Raw genomic sequence first — 16,259 nt, 5'->3', positions numbered from 1 at the left:
GAATTGATTAGGTGATATCCCCTTATGGGATGTCGAAGAATAGCCTGAAGGAAGCGCCCTTGTCCTGCAGTCTCTTCGAGGTGGCGTCCTACCAACGACAGGTGTCCTGATGCATATCGAGGACCCTCGGACCTGGGTGCAACGAGAGGCCGTTTCACGCTCATTTGTATGCCGCCTTGGAGTGGCAGATTCCGGGGACACCGTGCGGGGAAGAAGAAGAAAAAAAAGTCTGAAATCTCTAGACCAGAGTGGAAGGCGGTGCGACCCAGTTGCGCCTTTCGGCCAGGAGCGCTTGGCTCGGCTCTGGAGAAGGGCGGCGCGTTCTCCAACGTGCTCCGGTGGCCGCCAGGTCGACTAATCGCCGGTCGACTCGCGGCGGTACCGCACGCGATTTACGCGCGAACGCGAGGGGATTAACGGTCGTTCTTTTCTCGGTTCGTTGCACGGAGGGAGACGGGCTTTTCGGAAGCATCCTCCAGGAAGAACCCAACCCGCCACCCTGCCCCTTACGGCATGGGGAACAGCTGCGACCCTCCGGAGACGGATACGTAGAATCCCGAAAGAGGGGAACTCGGCAGTCTTTATCGAGTGCCCGAAGAAAGTACACCGGGGACCTAGGGACTAGTGGATTAAATCCCAAGTGGGTATGTGCTGATGTTAGTATGGGTTTTCGGCTTCGAAGAGCAATGTCGGGATTGCATTCGGTCGAGGCATAAGTATTGACCGTTTTTTACACGTGGCGTTACCCGGTAGAAACGGCATTACTTCTGCAGCGACGGTATATAACGAAAACACGTGGAGCTATTGGACGGGAATTATAAGAATAATTATTTTATAGTAAATCTTTTGCAAATATTTCAAATATAAGAGAGGTTTGATGTGCCTTGGTGCGGTTTTCGGTTCCTTTTCTGGAGCCGACCAATGTCAGGAACGCGATGTCGTTGCGTACGCTATTGCGGCTACCCACGTACGGAATTACATACTATCACTTGACAGTCGGCGTAACCCTATATTTCACGAAGGCAGTCCAGGAGACTCGGTCGAAATGTACCGTTTCGGTTTCCCCTTTGCTCTGTCAGGAATTCTTCCCGAGAAGTCGAGGCCTCGGAGAAGGCTCGGACCCCTCTCCGAGGAAGAGTTAAACGAAAGCTCCTTTCAAATAAATCAGGATTTCCGAGCTGATCGGGGATCTCACTTTTCTCGAGACACCTCGGTACTCTCCCAGCCTCTCGTCATGCCTGGGGATTTCTTGAACGCCCTTAACTAATTAAACAACCGGCGAATAAAAATCCCGACCTCGAGGGGGCCTTCGCGTTAATTGGGTCTGCGGATCGCTCGCCATCTTCGGAGCCCCATCGGGGCTCAAAACCGGTAAACCGTAAAAAGAGAACTCGGTATAAAAGAGCGTAAATCAAGATAAAAGTATCCACCGAGGTGGAGGAATGAAAAAGGAATCCCCCGGGGATTGAAATCACGACCTCGAAGGAGGCCTCCGAGCGCGCCCGGCGATCGGCCTACAAAGTGAAATGGTATCTTTTTTCCAAGGCCCTCTGCCGTGCCAAGGGTAACCGAATTGCAAGAAAAGAGAATAGAAATGCCGGGGAAAAAAAAAGAAAAAAAAAAGAAGAACATGTTAAACGTGCCGAGGAACTCCACTTCTTCGTCGGGAAGCTTAAACCGGGGAAAAATGGCGGTGAACGTCAGCAGGAGCTCGAAAATAAATTCCAGCCCCTAGAAAATGTATAATATACTCCCGTGGAAGGAAAGAACGACTTGAGAATTTTTTCTAATTTTTGCAAATTGTTATTTCTTCCCGTTCCAATTTTTCGGACTGGCGACTGATTCGTGGCTCGCAGCGGTGACGCGTTTATGTATTTCGGCATTGTTCAGGCTTGTCATCCCTTTATCTTGATTGTATGTCCTTTTCAATTCGTTCGGGGACCCGAAGGGTCAACTCTAACAGAGGTCGCTCGTAATTTCTCCTTTTTTGTCGTCCTTGCAGAGACCTCCGCGTTGACCCGCGGAGCGTCCTCCGTTCTCGAGTCTAACGGCTGCACCGGACTCGAAACCGGTAAGACGTGAAAGTGCATCTACAAGCGAGCAATGACTATATACACGCCACTCCTGTTTTCGTGGCACGACAATCCCCGTTTTATACCGGTGCCCGATCGCCCGTTCCTTCGCTGGAGAAATTGCCGAGGCAGTTCTTTCGTTGACTGCAGCCCGATCTCGAGCCGAGCTAAGAGAGCGAGTGCTTCTTTTTGCACTCCACTCGGCTCGCTGAACCCAAACTGGCCGATCGATCGATCGCAATTACCAATCCTGAACGAGATTGTGGAAATTACGAGCCTATTTAAGCCTGATTTGAGCATATTCGTACCGTAAGGGACTTTTAACAGTGCAAATAAAGCGAGTGCTTCCTTTTTGCGCGCCACTCGGTGAACCCAAACTGACCGATCGATCGATCGGTAATAATTAATCGTAAATTCAGACGCGCTCGTACCGCGAGGGATATTGAACAGTGCGAAGAGAGCGAGAATTTTTTTCTTTAAGATTCAATTGTTCCCCCTTTGCGGACGAGACTCATCCTTTCTAAAGACCTTTGTTAATGCATTATAGAATTGCCTTTTACGAGAAGAAAAAAAAAAATTCGTTCCTCTCGACGTCTCGGTGTCCGGCGAATGTTACTGTCATATCAGGGACATGTCTGGATCGACCTTTTATCATGACCCGACTTCAAGAACCCCTTTAACAAATTTCGACATAACGAGCTAAAGTCTATCCCAGGGAAATCTTGGTAGCGGTACAGCGGTCTAGATTCCGTATGTGCGTGGTCCTTGCGGAAAAAGGAGCGAGATCCGTTTCCTGAAAGATAATACCAATGAGTTAAGAAAACTGGTAGGTTGCCAGGAGGGGAGTCGGTTCTGTTATTCGCCGACAGTCAGGACCGGCGGTTTCTCTAACGGTGCCGTCGTAAGAGGTCGAACTGTTTTTCCCTGTCTTTGCTGTCTCTCACGGTTTGCGTCGCGTGTCTCTGATTTTCTGCGATCCTCGACGGATGTCCCGAGACTCGGATTTCAAGTTAACCGGGGGTCGGAGGGAGAAAATTATCAGGGCAACTTATCACATTCGATCCATAAGTGCGCGCGGGATTTTCAAGTACCTCTTATGGCACTATCGTTCGTAAATCCTTTATAAAAAAAAAAAGTGTGCAAATTCCCATATTACGAAAGGGACTCGTTCAGGAAAGTGGAACGCTTCTTTTTTATAGCCAATCACTGTAAACCCTCAATTTTGTACCTACAATTAATATCAGCAGAACCCCCGTAAACGCGTTCTTTGGTGTTACTTAATTCCGATTTGTTATCTAACAAGCGAATCGCGGGAAACTTCTTATCACACGGTAGTGCGAGGTGGGTAAGTTCGCGTGTTATGAAAGGGACTCGATTCGAAAAGTGAAACGCTTTTCTTATACAGTTAATTACCGTATACCCTCATTTTTGTGTCTCAATATCAGCAGAAATGGGGTAAATGTATTTTTTTTTCTTTCCTGTTCGTTCATTCGAATTTCTCGTCCGAGAAGTCAATCAGCTGTGATAAAGTAATAAATAATAGTGATACGAAAATTCCAGTTTCTTCGAAATTTCGGGTCTAATTATTATCCTCGTAAGTCGGTAAGGACTTCGATTCTGAGCCAGTATTTATGCATCTGTTTTAGGTAATGAACTTTCGCACGGGAGAAAGTTCCGCGAGGAGTGCTGGAAAATCATCCTGGAGATCCATCCGGTGACTCGGAGAGTTCCATCCTCCGATAAAAAGCGTAGAGCCTCTTGAGAGGTCCTAATGACCTCTTAGGGGACTCGAAAGAGATCCCCCCGTGAAAGTTCTGCAGACTTGTACGAAGATGCTCATGATGGCCGCAAGTGTTTCCGTTCCGTGCAGTGACTAGTGACTCGTGAGATTTCTCCACGTCCCTCCGATGAGCTGCTGATCCGAAAGTCATCTCGCGCGATGCCTTGGACCAGCTCCGAAAATTCTCTCAGAGAGGAATCAGAGATCTAGCGACACTCCTAGAGGGACTTCCGGGAGGAACGGCGAACGAAGATGACGGTCTCGACGGAGCACAAGAGGAAGACCTCCTGGGACTCCAAGGTGAGAAAATCCGCTTCCTGGATGCCGCACCTTCCGCGTCGTCGTTGCCTCCGAAACCTCTGCTTATCCTTTCCGACACGATTACCGGGGTAATTGGTGTAATTGGGATAATTGGAGGAGACTAACTAGGCTAGTGGGTCGGCCAGGTCGCTGCTCCTATCCTCGGCCTTGAGAGAGGACTTCTCCAAGATGGTCTCTCCCGTTAGGAACCTCGGTTTCGGGGCACGGTCATCGAGTTGTTACTTCGACTCGAGATGTGTTCCGGGGATAACGTCATCGGGGAATAGCCTCGATGGCGATGGTGAAAGTGGCCTGTATAGCCGAAGCTGCGTACGAGCTTTCCCGTTAGAAGGATCCTTTAGGAGAGTTCAGAGATCAGCGATTATCCTGGAGACATTTATGTCGGAATTAAGATAGGATACTAATTATCAAGTTAAAGTTATTAAGGTTTTTAGGTAAATTTAGACGTTAAATGCGATATTACCCCGCATTAGATATTGTCGCATCGAAATGACCAATAATTGGAGCTGGGAATTTTTTCCCAGTGTGGCCTTCTTCACAGATTGGTGCTAGTTGGTCCACTGGTTTCTCTCCATAATTTTAACTCTAAACAGGAACTAGGCTGAACGGAAGGCTCTGACGTATTATCTGGGCTGGGCTGGTGGGTTGGGCATCAGCTCGAATCTCGTACCGTTACTTTGCTTACTAACATACACTTCACCATCGGCAGAATCCAGCTCCAACTATCCCCAACTATCTCCAACTATCTCCAGATTCCTGGATCCTGCAGGGGGAACGAGCCTCTCCTCGCTCGCTCTCTTTGTTCGGCTTCTAGAATTCTTAGACGGGGCTAAAAAGTAAGCAGGACCTTCGACAGTTCCCCAAAATCTGCGAAGGATTCAGGCAGTAACTCTTGACACTGTTAATAGTATACTTAATAGTATACCCGTAATGTACTATACCGATGCGTCTTCAAGGTACATTTAGAAATTTCACAGCGGTGCTCGAGACTCAGGTACACGAGATACGGATTTATTTCCAAATGCTTTACGACTTCTTTTTTGAACTTAGCATTTTTTAAATGATCTGGAATATTTCTTTAGGAAGTCTTATGGTGACAGCGACGTACTCATGCGGTTAACTCGATGGAAGCGTTTTCTGAAATTAAGTCAATTGGGCGAATTTCTTCAATGGATCGATTTCGGAGTATCGTCGAGAAAAACGTGTTTTATGGGGAAACCAGCTCGAAGAAACTATGGAGGAAGAATGTACCGGTGGAGCCGTTTCCGAAGCGATCAACCGAGTACCGACTCTTTACGACCATAACAGCCGCTATGGCCGTTCTTCGAGTACGGTCAGAGCCTGGTGCAATTTAGTGCGTGCACTCGGAGGGTCGTGTCTGAATTATTCTCTTTGGGGAAGAGTAGAAGCCCAACTAACGGTAGATCCTGCATTAGCGTATCTCGCAAAAGTCGAGGGAGCCAACCGGAGCAGCATAAAGGAGCCCTCGTGAAAGGTCCACGAGAGGGGCTCGTAAAAGTCGAGGGTATCCTTAGCACTTCTTCGAGGATGAGTACTTTCTTGTCGGTTCATGGTCGGTCGTTTGAAATCTGTCGGGAAGTCGTCGACTGCCTCTCCTTTTTTTTTTTTTCTCCGATGGGGTTCCTAATGACATTTCTGTGTAAGAAGTCCAGGGAACGTTTAGCACTTCTTCAAGGATGAGCACTTTTGTATAAGAAGTCGAGGGAACGTTTAGCACTTCTTCGAGGACGAGTACTTATGTCGGTTCATGGTCGGTCGCTTGGAATCTATCGGGGAGTCCTCGACCACCACTTTCTGCTTGAATCCCTTAAAGAATTAGCCTGAGCAAATTAGCTGGTAAAAAAACGAGGAAATTCTGGGTCCATGGCCGGGAAATCTCTTCCCTTCCAATACTCCTAGTGAAATTCCTGGCGGGGGAGAAATGTCGGGTTCTTTCGCCAGACCCACCTTAGCCTGAGGAAATTCCCAGCCGACGAAGGAACGCATTCGGGTTTGCCGACCTTTCCAGGTTGCGAAACCCAAAGGCCTCGGGACAGAAAGAATCGAGGTGCATGTATCCGAGGAAAGAAAGCCAGGGGGCCAGGAGCTGCGGTAGAGAGCGGGGAACGAGCATGATCTAAAGGCCCCAGGTAGAGAACTCAGGTAACCAAGGTAGACTCTGGAAGGTGGACGGTTCCGCGCAGTCGGTGAAATTACTGGCCCAGAGCTGGCTTTCAGGGTATTGAACTGGCCCAGAGGCTACGAGACCACCGGAGAGCGAAGTCTCCTGTACCCTAGGCTAACGAACCGCGAGACTTTCGTCCTTTCATCGCTCCATTGTGCCCCGGATCTCTATTAGAAACTGCACCGAATCCAGTCCCACACTCCTTACGTAATTCGGAGCCGTGCGATTCTTCCTGGACGGTTTGCACCGCCTCCTAGCCGGTCCAAATCCTCAAATTTGGCTCCTAGGACGTTTTTTCCTGCCCTCCACCTGATCGCTCTGGGGAGTCCTGCATCTTCCCTGCGACTCCAATAGTCTGGCACAACCTTTTTCCTGGTTGCTCCAGTTCCAGAGCACCAAGCGTCCGTGTAATCGGGATTACGTGCCCGGGTACACTTTTCCCTTCCGTTTTAGCCAGTCCACGCTACGGAGACGTAATCCTGGCCTACGCCCCCGTGTAAATGTTACCGTGGGCTCACGCTCCGGCGGGCACGGAAGGATTGCACCTCTGCCCACGAATACTCGAGGAGAGTCCTTAAAGGTCACTCTGCCAGGGACACCTTCACCTGGGATCCTGGAAAAGGATCCTCGCGCCTCGAGGGGCTCCAAATCTCGTCCCAGTCGAGATTGAAAATGCCATCGACTCGCCTCGGCGCCTCCTTCTCTGTCGACTCGAGACTTCATCAGGAAAAACGTGGTCCTGCTCGAGTAAGAGTGAATGCCGTACAAATGTGAGAACCGACCCAGTTCTCTCGGCGTTCCTTCCGCGTAAATCAGGTGTCCGGTTGTTCACGCGTTGAGCGTGAAACACGCTCGAGCTACAGGTGCAAAGGTGTTACAGGTGCAGGGTCGACGGGCGGTAACGACTGTCATTACGATCGATTAGGTCGGTCCAATTTCTGATAGGAATTTTTTGGGCACGGAAAGTGATCCGGGGATTCGTTTATGGTAATTCGGTTTTATGGGGTATCGTCGCCATTTCGTGATCTCGCAAGATCTACGGCCCGGCAATCGCGGGTTCCGTTTCCGCCGTCGCATCCGTAGGGATTGCAAAAATCCAATTAATGGAGGATCCCCTCGCCACGGTGAAACGCTCCCGCGGTCGACGTCCTCTTATTTCGTAGAAGAGAGAGGAATAAAAAAGTCGCAGTTGCAGAATTCCATCGAAGAGACGACGCCCACCTTTCCCAGGCTGCGGCTAGAGCGGAGGCGAGTCCTCGGGATTGCCTTCCTGGACTCTCTGATGAGACGTTAGAATCTTCTGCGGATTCCTGGTAGTGATGAGCAATCGCGAGAAAAGAGATCGAGGATGGTCTTGGATGCTCGAATTTTGGTCTTGGATACTTGAGTGTTGGTCCTGGTCTTTCGGTTTTTAGATGACCAAGACCGATTTTACTCATCGTTCGTTCCCGACGAGGGGATTTAATTGTTTTCCGGTTGCAGATATCCGTGAGCACGGTCAGCACGAGGAGGTTCAGCAGAGCTGGGACCCCCAGCTCTATTCTCTCTTCGGACAGCGACATCCGGTTCACCAGGAAGCTGGGGGGCCAATACAGATGCGGATGCTGCGTCCTAGCCGCTTTTCTACTCTTCCTCCTCTTCTCCGGGGTCTCCATCTACCTCGGATGTAAGTGAACACCTTGATAGCTCGGAGCCATCCTCACTCCACTATTAAGCGATACGTGCATTAATAATGCCATTAAATGAATAAACCGGCCTCGCAGAAATCTCAAAACGTACATACTAAATTAAATTGTATGTACGAAGAAATCGTACGAGCTCAAGCGAGCGATCGGTCGAGCAGGAAGAAGAAAAACTAGGCACCTCCGTCCACGACTAATCGGCACGCAGCGCGAGCGGTAATCCCAGTTTCCGCGTTACCGGCGCGCGGTGCGGAAAAAAGTCCCTTACAAGGATTACTCCCAAGAATGCCGCGAAGAACTTTTACTTAACAGGCTTTTTCGTATCTCGCGCCGGTGAAACGGAAAACCGCAATTGTCGCAGTCGGAGACGCGGTTACGAACCTCTCGCGTAATTACGCATTGTGGGGGGTTAACAAGCTGTGAAACGGTCCCGGTGTGCACGGGCTTGAGAGCTGCGATTGCGATTGACACTCGGTTGCATGTGCACGCGTCGGTGCACCCATGCATGCAGCTTTTAAGACCTGAGAGCTCTTTCAAGCCCGAGCACCTACGAGTCGAGAACGCGATGCGCCCGGAGACCATCCAGGTCTCCCGACACGGATTCGCTAACGGTGCGACCGACTGGCCGACTTTCGGAGACCTTCCTATTCCTTTCGACCTCGCCACCTTTTCGTGAGACACGACATCTATTCTAGAGTCGTGAGACCGTTTATATCGACTACGCAGCTAGGGAGGAGGAGGAAACCCCTTTCTCGCAGGAAGGAATTCCGCTCTGACTACCCTCCCCGAAAAGCACGACCACGCAAAGGAAAATAATTCATTAAAAAAATTCGATCGACTTTACTTAATTAATTAAAAATTAAAAAAATCATTTCGATCCAATAAACCGAATTATAGTTCTTATCGAACTCGTTTGTTTCAGTTTGGACAATTTTATTGACAATTCTTTTTTTTCTGCGTGGGGAGGATTTTGAGTCCCCTAGAAATGGCTTTATTTTTTTTCTTTAGTAACTGCTTTCTTTAATCCTCTTTGAGAATTCATTCAGACTTCATGCTTTCTACTTTCAGACACGTTCTTGATGGCGGACCTCGGTGGAGATCAGATTTTCCTTGCGACTTTCCGAGTGATCGAGGGCGACTCCTTTGCATCCGAACTCGCCGATCCATCCACTGAGGCTTTTCGAATTCGATCCAGAGAGTATCGAGACAGACTGAATTTAGTTTTCCGACGAAGTCCTTTGAAGCTGTCCTTCCTGGGAACGGAAATCCTGGCGCTTGATGGGTATATATCGGCGTTGATAATTTTTATATTATACATACTGTTTCATTTAACGTTTTAATCGGAACTTAAGATAGAAATGTTTTCAAATGCCTCGTAGCGACTGGGAATTAATTTTTAAACTGATTATTTTGTTAACGACCTACGTGATTTCGGGAGAACAACAAGGTCCGAAGGAAAACGCAAGTTCGCTATTTCCGAGGCTTGGTAAAAACCTTTTTTTATCATAATTCTCTGTTGAGCCCACTTTAAGTAAACCAAATTTCATGACCTACTAAACCCCCTAAGGGGGCGCATTAAGTCGGTTTGAAGTGTACATTAACCTTTAAATAGGTTGGCAGGAAACAACAGAACAACCTAATGCAACCATTGTACCCCCTCGGAAACAATTATGCAATGTCGCCTCGAGATAAGACTTTACGATTCGCTTATTTCCCGTTAAGATGGATCTCGTCGGCTTAGCTTCGGTCAGGATCGCGTTAAATCGAGCAAGAACAATCGTTCGCGAGTGATCGTTAAGATCGGATCTTTTATCCGTGAAAGGAGATCGCAGAGATCCGATTAAAGATCGCTCGGACTTTCCAATGCAACCTCTAAAAGATGCGATCTCACCGCAGCGTTTCACAAGCGGGAAAATTCTACTCGGCTTTCTCCCTATCTCTGTTATCATTCTGAGAGAAAGACTCGCGATTGCGAATCTTCCAACCCCGAGTCAAAGTCGGTAGATGACCTTGCTAATTAAAATAATGGAGGAACGATAAATCGGAGCATATCACTGTCACCGACTGACCTCGTACATACACTGGTATGCACAGTGCAATTTAAGTATTGCAAAAGTTTACAAAGTTTTTCCAAGGACGTAAGATATATGGAGCGTTCCCTTCACTGATAAAAATCGGGATAAATTTGCATCTATACACACCTTGTATATGAAGTTTCATGTAGATAAACATAAAGTGGAAAAAATTACAGATTAGAGGATATTAATTTTTTTTACAGAGAATGCCACTTTACTGCATTTTATCATGGCATCGAAGTAATCAATGATTGGGGACGTCAATTTATATGGGCATTTAGCAGTGTTGATATTCTTATCAAGCGGAAAGGAGAGAAAGCGAACAGAGGGATTATTTTTTTTTTTTTCCCTTGATTATGGACTGGCATTGCCATCTTTATAGTCAGTTGAGGATGCAGGATCCATAGATCCAAGGTTCATGCGTTTACATGAAGTATTTAATTTAAGAACCGAGAGTCGAGATCTGGTGGTCCACTTCGACGTGCGATTCGACCCCCTGTTTCGTACGATAACTGTCCCCGAAGTGGTGGACGTCCTGGAACGCGAGATTACCTCCGAGTATCCGAAATACCTCGGGAATCTGACGGTGGATCCGAAAAGCATCGAGGTCCAGGAAAGTCTCGACGCTCTGAGGAGTCAGGTGTCGATGCAGACCACGGTGTCCACTTTGCCTCCAACCACGACTGCACCACCTCCCAGAAAGTGCAGCAAACTGGAGCTCTCTTACTGCCGACATCTGCCCTACAACGTGACGTCCTACCCCAACGTCCTAGGCCACAAATCTCTGGAAGATGTGCAAAACGACGTGATCGCATTCAGGTGATCCTTCGATGAGTCCCCAGGACCTTCGCTCCTCCACCTCTGTCAGAAAATGCTTGACTGTCCTTTAACTCGGATTTTTAGGGAACTGGTGGACGCCGAATGCTACAGGCTCGCCTACGACTTCATCTGCCAGGTTCTCCAACCTTCCTGTCTTCCAGGACACGGCCAGGACGTGTTGCACCTGCCCTGCAGGAGCTTCTGCAGAGAGTTCTGGCTGGGATGTGGGAATCGACTCTCTGATAGGATCAGACAAGCTTTGGACTGCTCCAATTTCCCGGAGTACGCGGACTCCGGGAGCTGCAGACCCAAACCTGGTACGAGGACTATTCCTTTAATTCCGATTAATTGTTTTCATTATGTATCCCGACTTTTTTCTGATGGTGGGACCCAGGGTGCGTGCAGGACCTTCAGTCCAAAGCTCTCTCTCCAAGGATTTGCGACGGAGTCATCGACTGTCCGGATTTATCTGACGAGAAGAGCTGCTCTTACTGCCGCGACGAGTACGTGCATTGCGGAGTCGGCAGAGCTTGTATTCCGAGGTCTAAACGCTGCGATGGAAACTTGGATTGCCCTAATGGCAGTGACGAGAAGGACTGCCGTTAGTAGCTTAGTTTTCTGACTTAAGGCTCTCCTTTGAGACTTTTAACCATCCACTTCCGTCCTAGTGAGTCTGGCCCAGAGCGTCGCGTCTGTAAAGTCCCAACCTATGGACACTCCTCATCTTCCAAGATACATCGACGAAGGATATGTGGTCTTCAACGAGAAAGGAAGTGTCGGGAAACTCTGCACGGAGAACCTCAATGCCACGTTGCCGGAAACGGAAATGGAAACGGTTCTGCAAACCGCTGCCAGCTCGCTCTGCAGCATCCTGACTTTCAGGTGACGAGAGCACCTAGGTCTCTTCCTATGTGTCTATATATATTTTTATTAACGCTTTGTAATACCTTCTCTCTGATTTCACAGCGGCGTCGAGTCCGTGGAAGTCAAGGTCGACGAGGAGGAAAATGTTCAGTATGTTCATATGGAGGATCCTTCCGCATCGGAGATCACTTTCGTACGTGCACCTTGTCCCAGCAGAGAAGTGATGTACGTCAAGTGCGCGGCCCTTGGTAAGAAGAATCTCCTGCTGGATGATGACCCTGGACAATGATTAATCCCTTTTAATGCAACCTCATTTTTTTACCGATTCCGCAGAATGCGGAATACAAGCTCTCAGAACCAGGTCCGGGACTTCCGGTCTCAGCAAGATGGCGGAGCCTGGAGACTGGCCTTGGCATGTTGCCCTCTTCAAACAAGAAGTCCATGTTTGCGACGCCACCCTGGTGGCGGCTAATTGGCTGCTGACAACTGCCTTTTGCTTCCAGGGGTACGTTTTTACTTTTTTCCGGAATCCATGAAGAACTCGGTGCGCACGATTTAAAAAAAGAATTTCAAAATTCAATATAAAAATCTCCATCGAGGGACTTGTAATATTAAATTAAGACGTGAAGGAAGGCTGAACTAGTCCCTGAATGCAGGAATTAATTGACCGTTTTTAAATTGAGAATTTAATTCATATATGTATATATCCCAGGATAGGTGCTCGTAAAGCGAGGACTGCTTCTTATCAAAAATTCAGCGGGTTCGTTATCGATGATTTTAGCCAACCCAAGGCAGAGTGGTCTGCTAGACTGGGGACTGTCAGGCTGAGCAGCACTTCGCCCTGGCAGCAAGAGCGCAGAATCATCGGCATGGTCAAGTCCCCCGTTGAAGGAAGCACAACGGTACTCCTCAAGTTGGACAGACCAGTCGTCGCGTTTTCCGACTTCGTTCGACCCGTTTGTCTGCCCTCTAGCCGTGATCCGATTCCGACGAACGGATCCCACTGCAACACCCTGGGATGGGCCAGGAACAGTAAGTCAAGAACTACGGAAGAACCGGCTGAAACAACCGAGGACTTTAAGGCGATACCAAAGTGGACATCCGCAACCCTTTTGAAACTCTCCTCCGAATCAAGTGTATCGAATCGTTTTAAACTGGAACCATGAGGAAGGTCTTGGCACCCGTGGAATTTAATTTGCCTCAATTTGTTTATAAAGATTTTTAAGATTTTCTATAATAATTGAAATTTCACCGGCGTCAGGAACCATTGTTGTTCTTTAAACTTGAGACGGTTCGTGTAACGCCGCTTATGTTGCCATTTTTCTTAAGATTGCATTCAATGTGATAAGACCCGTGCTTAAATTAGATAAGCCGCGTATATATACATCCTAGATGATGATGCTTTCAAAACAATGATACTTTCTGCCTTGACCCTATTATTAGCTCAGAAAATCCGACTCCACTCGTTATGTCATGATCGCTTCCTTTTTTAAGGGGATCTGCTTCAGAGGGTCCAGCTGAGACTCAGCTCCATGGAGAGATGCGAGAACATCAGTATACCTTCTCTCAACAGTGTCTGCACCGAGACAGCCTTCTCAACAGATGACTGTAACGTGAGTTACCCTGTTCCCGATTGTGAAAGACTCGCGGTCAGCAACCTTCCCACCGCGGGATTTTTTCTCGCGGTTAGGCAGATTCGACCGAGCTGAACGAAAATAAGAAAGTCCTCCCAAGAGATATTGGATTATTTAATAAACTCTTGGATGGAATTTCGATGAAAGAAAATTCGGTAGAAAAATAACGGGGCGTCGGATTGTAGCCGCGATTCAAGGGACGGTTTTTCTTTTAGGAGGAGGAAGTGGCCGGAAGTCCCATGCTCTGTTTGTTATCCGATGGAAGGAGATGGGCTTTGACAGGAGTCGGAAGCTGGAGGATAGCGTGCTCCAAGGCTGGAGCAGAGAGACCAAGGCTCTACGACAAGATCTCCTCCAACATCGCTTGGATAGAATCCACCATTGGCTGAGTCTTATCATGGAATTAACAAAAGTCATGTCTTCATCGCGAACGGATGATGGGTAGATCCGCTGGGAGTGTGGACGGCTTCGGGGATGGGATCTCTGGAAGCGGAGTATTATCAACGCGACTGATAATGAGTTTCTACTTGTGATAGGATCACCGTAGGTCAGGAAAATATTGCCCTAGGTAGAGAATTGTCAGAGATTCATTCCCTGCCGTTAGAGATCCTTAAAGGACTGCACGAGGAAACTAACTAAAGGGCGCCTAGACTGTCGGATGACGAAGAGCGCAGGGACGATTGTACATATCTTAGCACGTAGAACAATGTTTACCGAGAATCTCCAGTTAGAGTTGAACTTTACCAAGTATTGTATAACAATGCCTAAGGACGTTGCTTCCTAGAGGGAGCGTTTGTGGAATCGAATCGGAGGTCTTCGATGGGCGAGCCGATCAGCTGTTTCCTCGAGAATCCAACCAGAGAGAAGATCTCGAAGAGGTCGGACCAGGAAGCTGTACTTTAATTTATTTTTATCCCGGGAGTCTCGACTTCTAGCCCGTCATTGTTACCTATGTATACCGCGTCGTTCGTACTAGAAATAAAAGGAATTTCAGCCTTCCATGTAATCGCTTCCCAAGTCATTGTCCAAAGTATCTTCTCACACGTGGAGGTCCGATCAACTTTGACGCATGTTCGGGTTTGATAATGTCTGCAGTTGATACCGATTAGAGCCTCTGGGAGCATCTCCAGTGGGAGGGGTGGAGGAAGGGGCAGAATGCGTCAACGCATTCGCATAAGGCTCCTCTCCTTCACCATAGGAGTCAGTGTCGCGTCCGATTCCAAGACTTGCGCACCTGTTGACCAGCCCAAATCGGAATGGTAAGTCCCTCCGGAATATGAACGCTAATCGCTGATAATATTACCCAGGCTTATCGAAACGCTGTGGATGCAGTTTCCGCTGCGCAAACTCATTGGACTCACGTTCCTCTCGCGTTTACGTAATGACCGAAGAGGGGAATCGCAGTGGAATATCGAGCCAAAAACATCGAGCAAGGCGACTTCCCTTTCTCGATTCCTCGCGCCTGACTGGCTGCTGCGACTAAGGGATGGAAACGTAAAAAGGGGATGATTCGATTGTTTGGACCATTCTTGGCTTTGAGTTGCCCCTTCTAAAGGCAGTGACGTCTGTAGAGGGTATAGGAAAGCATTTCTGATTTTAGAACACCAGTCAGCAGAAGAAGTGCGCCTTTTCTTCAGACCTCGCTCGCATCGACTTGAAGTCCGATGATCCCTTCGACTTGTTCAAAGACTGGCTCCAAGAGGCCAAGACTTTTTCGACAGGCTTGCCCAGCAGTTTTTGTCTCGCTACAGTGTCCAAGTATATTATATAGACTCTTCGGATCTTTTGTTTATATTTTTTCTTCGGATGGAAATCATTCTTTCAGGGAGCTGAATGTCTCCGCTCGTCATCTCGTCCTGAGGGAGTACAGCTCCGAGGGTTTCGTTTTCATGACTGATGATCGCAGTCGGAAGGTCGACGACCTGGCAAGTGTCAAGAAATGCAATTCGCTACTTTATAAACACTTTTCATAAAGATTTGGTGCTGGCATTTGGTTTTATTATCGACATGCTATGGCTCTACCTGTTTCAGAAAAATGTCCCCTCAGCTGCCATGTGCTTCTTGTGGTCCTATTATAACGACACCCAGCAACATGTCGCTAGACAGGCAAGTCACCTGTACAAGTGTTACAAGACTTCAAATGTTCCGAGACAAAATTGCAGAATTTTTTTCCCCCCATCTTTTAGAATAATATGAATTTTAGAAGAACGTTATGAACGTTAGAAGGTTGGTTCGGGAATTTTTTCCTCACCTTGAATTCGAGAGGAATTATTGTTGTCCAATTGTCCAGGTACGTGTAGAAGGCGCCGTGCAAACGCTTCCCAGGGAGAAGTTCCAGCATCTTTACGACAGGGAACCATTTTACTGCAAGATACGGTCACATATCTGCCACCAGGATCAAGAAACCGACTGGGACGACCTAAAAAAAAGACACGATGAGTTAGTCGAAGAGGCTCGCAATGGCAACAAATCCCTGCCAATGCCCGATTACGTGTACGTTAAAATAAATAAATTTAACAGTCCCTATAATTCGCGCTCTAATTAAACTCATTTCCATTTCAGCGGAGCGTACGTGCTGATCCCTTCCATGATGGAATTCTATCATGCAAGAGATTGCCTCATAGCAGATCGCCTGAAATTCTCTAAAGCAGATAAAGCCTGGACGCACAAGAGAATTTGCGCCTAAGTCCTCGAACTTAATGTTCCCCAAACTATTCCTAACTATACATACAAATACACGTGGTCATATAGTTCCAAATATCTTTATACCCCTCCTAAGTAATATTGCATTATAATTCATTACGAGTCTGCAAAGGTTTATATTTCC

General features: G+C 47.8%; 2 protein-coding genes across 4 annotated transcripts; both read left to right on the top strand.

Annotated features, from left to right (window-relative positions):
* The first annotated feature begins 52 nt into the window (after positions 1-52).
* Positions 53-14,438, top strand: LOC105700926 (atrial natriuretic peptide-converting enzyme). Of its 2 annotated transcripts, none has more exons than XM_012427220.1 (13): positions 53-644; positions 3,719-4,152; positions 7,841-8,024; positions 9,109-9,322; positions 10,563-10,934; positions 11,019-11,251; positions 11,329-11,535; positions 11,603-11,816; positions 11,901-12,046; positions 12,132-12,303; positions 12,580-12,830; positions 13,293-13,411; positions 13,648-14,438. In XM_012427220.1, exons 2-13 carry the CDS (start codon positions 4,105-4,107, stop codon positions 13,819-13,821), a joined length of 2,334 nt encoding a protein of 777 aa, XP_012282643.1. In that variant the 5' UTR covers positions 53-644; positions 3,719-4,104; the 3' UTR covers positions 13,822-14,438. The 2 variants fall into 2 exon arrangements, with proteins under 2 accessions (XP_012282643.1, XP_012282642.1); XM_012427219.1 differs by having other exon boundaries at positions 12,556-12,830.
* Positions 14,439-14,532: 94 nt separating this feature from the next.
* Positions 14,533-16,185, top strand: LOC105700927 (pyridoxine/pyridoxamine 5'-phosphate oxidase). Of its 2 annotated transcripts, XM_012427221.1 has the most exons (7): positions 14,533-14,691; positions 14,765-14,926; positions 15,033-15,190; positions 15,258-15,357; positions 15,464-15,538; positions 15,723-15,925; positions 15,995-16,185. In XM_012427221.1, exons 1-7 carry the CDS (start codon positions 14,689-14,691, stop codon positions 16,116-16,118), a joined length of 825 nt encoding a protein of 274 aa, XP_012282644.1. In that variant the 5' UTR covers positions 14,533-14,688; the 3' UTR covers positions 16,119-16,185. The 2 variants fall into 2 exon arrangements, with proteins under 2 accessions (XP_012282644.1, XP_012282645.1); XM_012427222.1 differs by lacking the exon at positions 14,765-14,926.
* Positions 16,186-16,259: the final 74 nt, after the last annotated feature.

Source organism: Orussus abietinus, unplaced genomic scaffold, assembly GCF_000612105.2.
Source record: "Orussus abietinus isolate OABI.00-Male unplaced genomic scaffold, Oabi_2.0 scaffold9, whole genome shotgun sequence".
NCBI lineage: Eukaryota > Metazoa > Arthropoda > Insecta > Hymenoptera > Orussidae > Orussus > Orussus abietinus.
This window is presented reverse-complemented; position numbering and strand designations above follow the sequence as displayed.

Bases quoted from the DNA above. Each gene is read 5' to 3' on its own strand.
- LOC105700926 (XM_012427219.1), top strand. From the start codon at position 4,105: ATGACGGTCTCGACGGAGCACAAGAGGAAGACCTCCTGGGACTCCAAG. The intron at 8,025-9,108 runs GTAAGTGAACAC...TTCTACTTTCAG, and splicing joins GGTCTCCATCTACCTCGGAT to ACACGTTCTTGATGGCGGAC. The intron at 11,536-11,602 runs GTTAGTAGCTTA...CTTCCGTCCTAG, and splicing joins CAGTGACGAGAAGGACTGCC to TGAGTCTGGCCCAGAGCGTC.
- LOC105700927 (XM_012427221.1), top strand. The intron at 14,927-15,032 runs GTAAAAAGGGGA...TTCTGATTTTAG, and splicing joins TGCGACTAAGGGATGGAAAC to AACACCAGTCAGCAGAAGAA. The intron at 15,926-15,994 runs GTACGTTAAAAT...TTTCCATTTCAG, and splicing joins CTGCCAATGCCCGATTACGT to CGGAGCGTACGTGCTGATCC.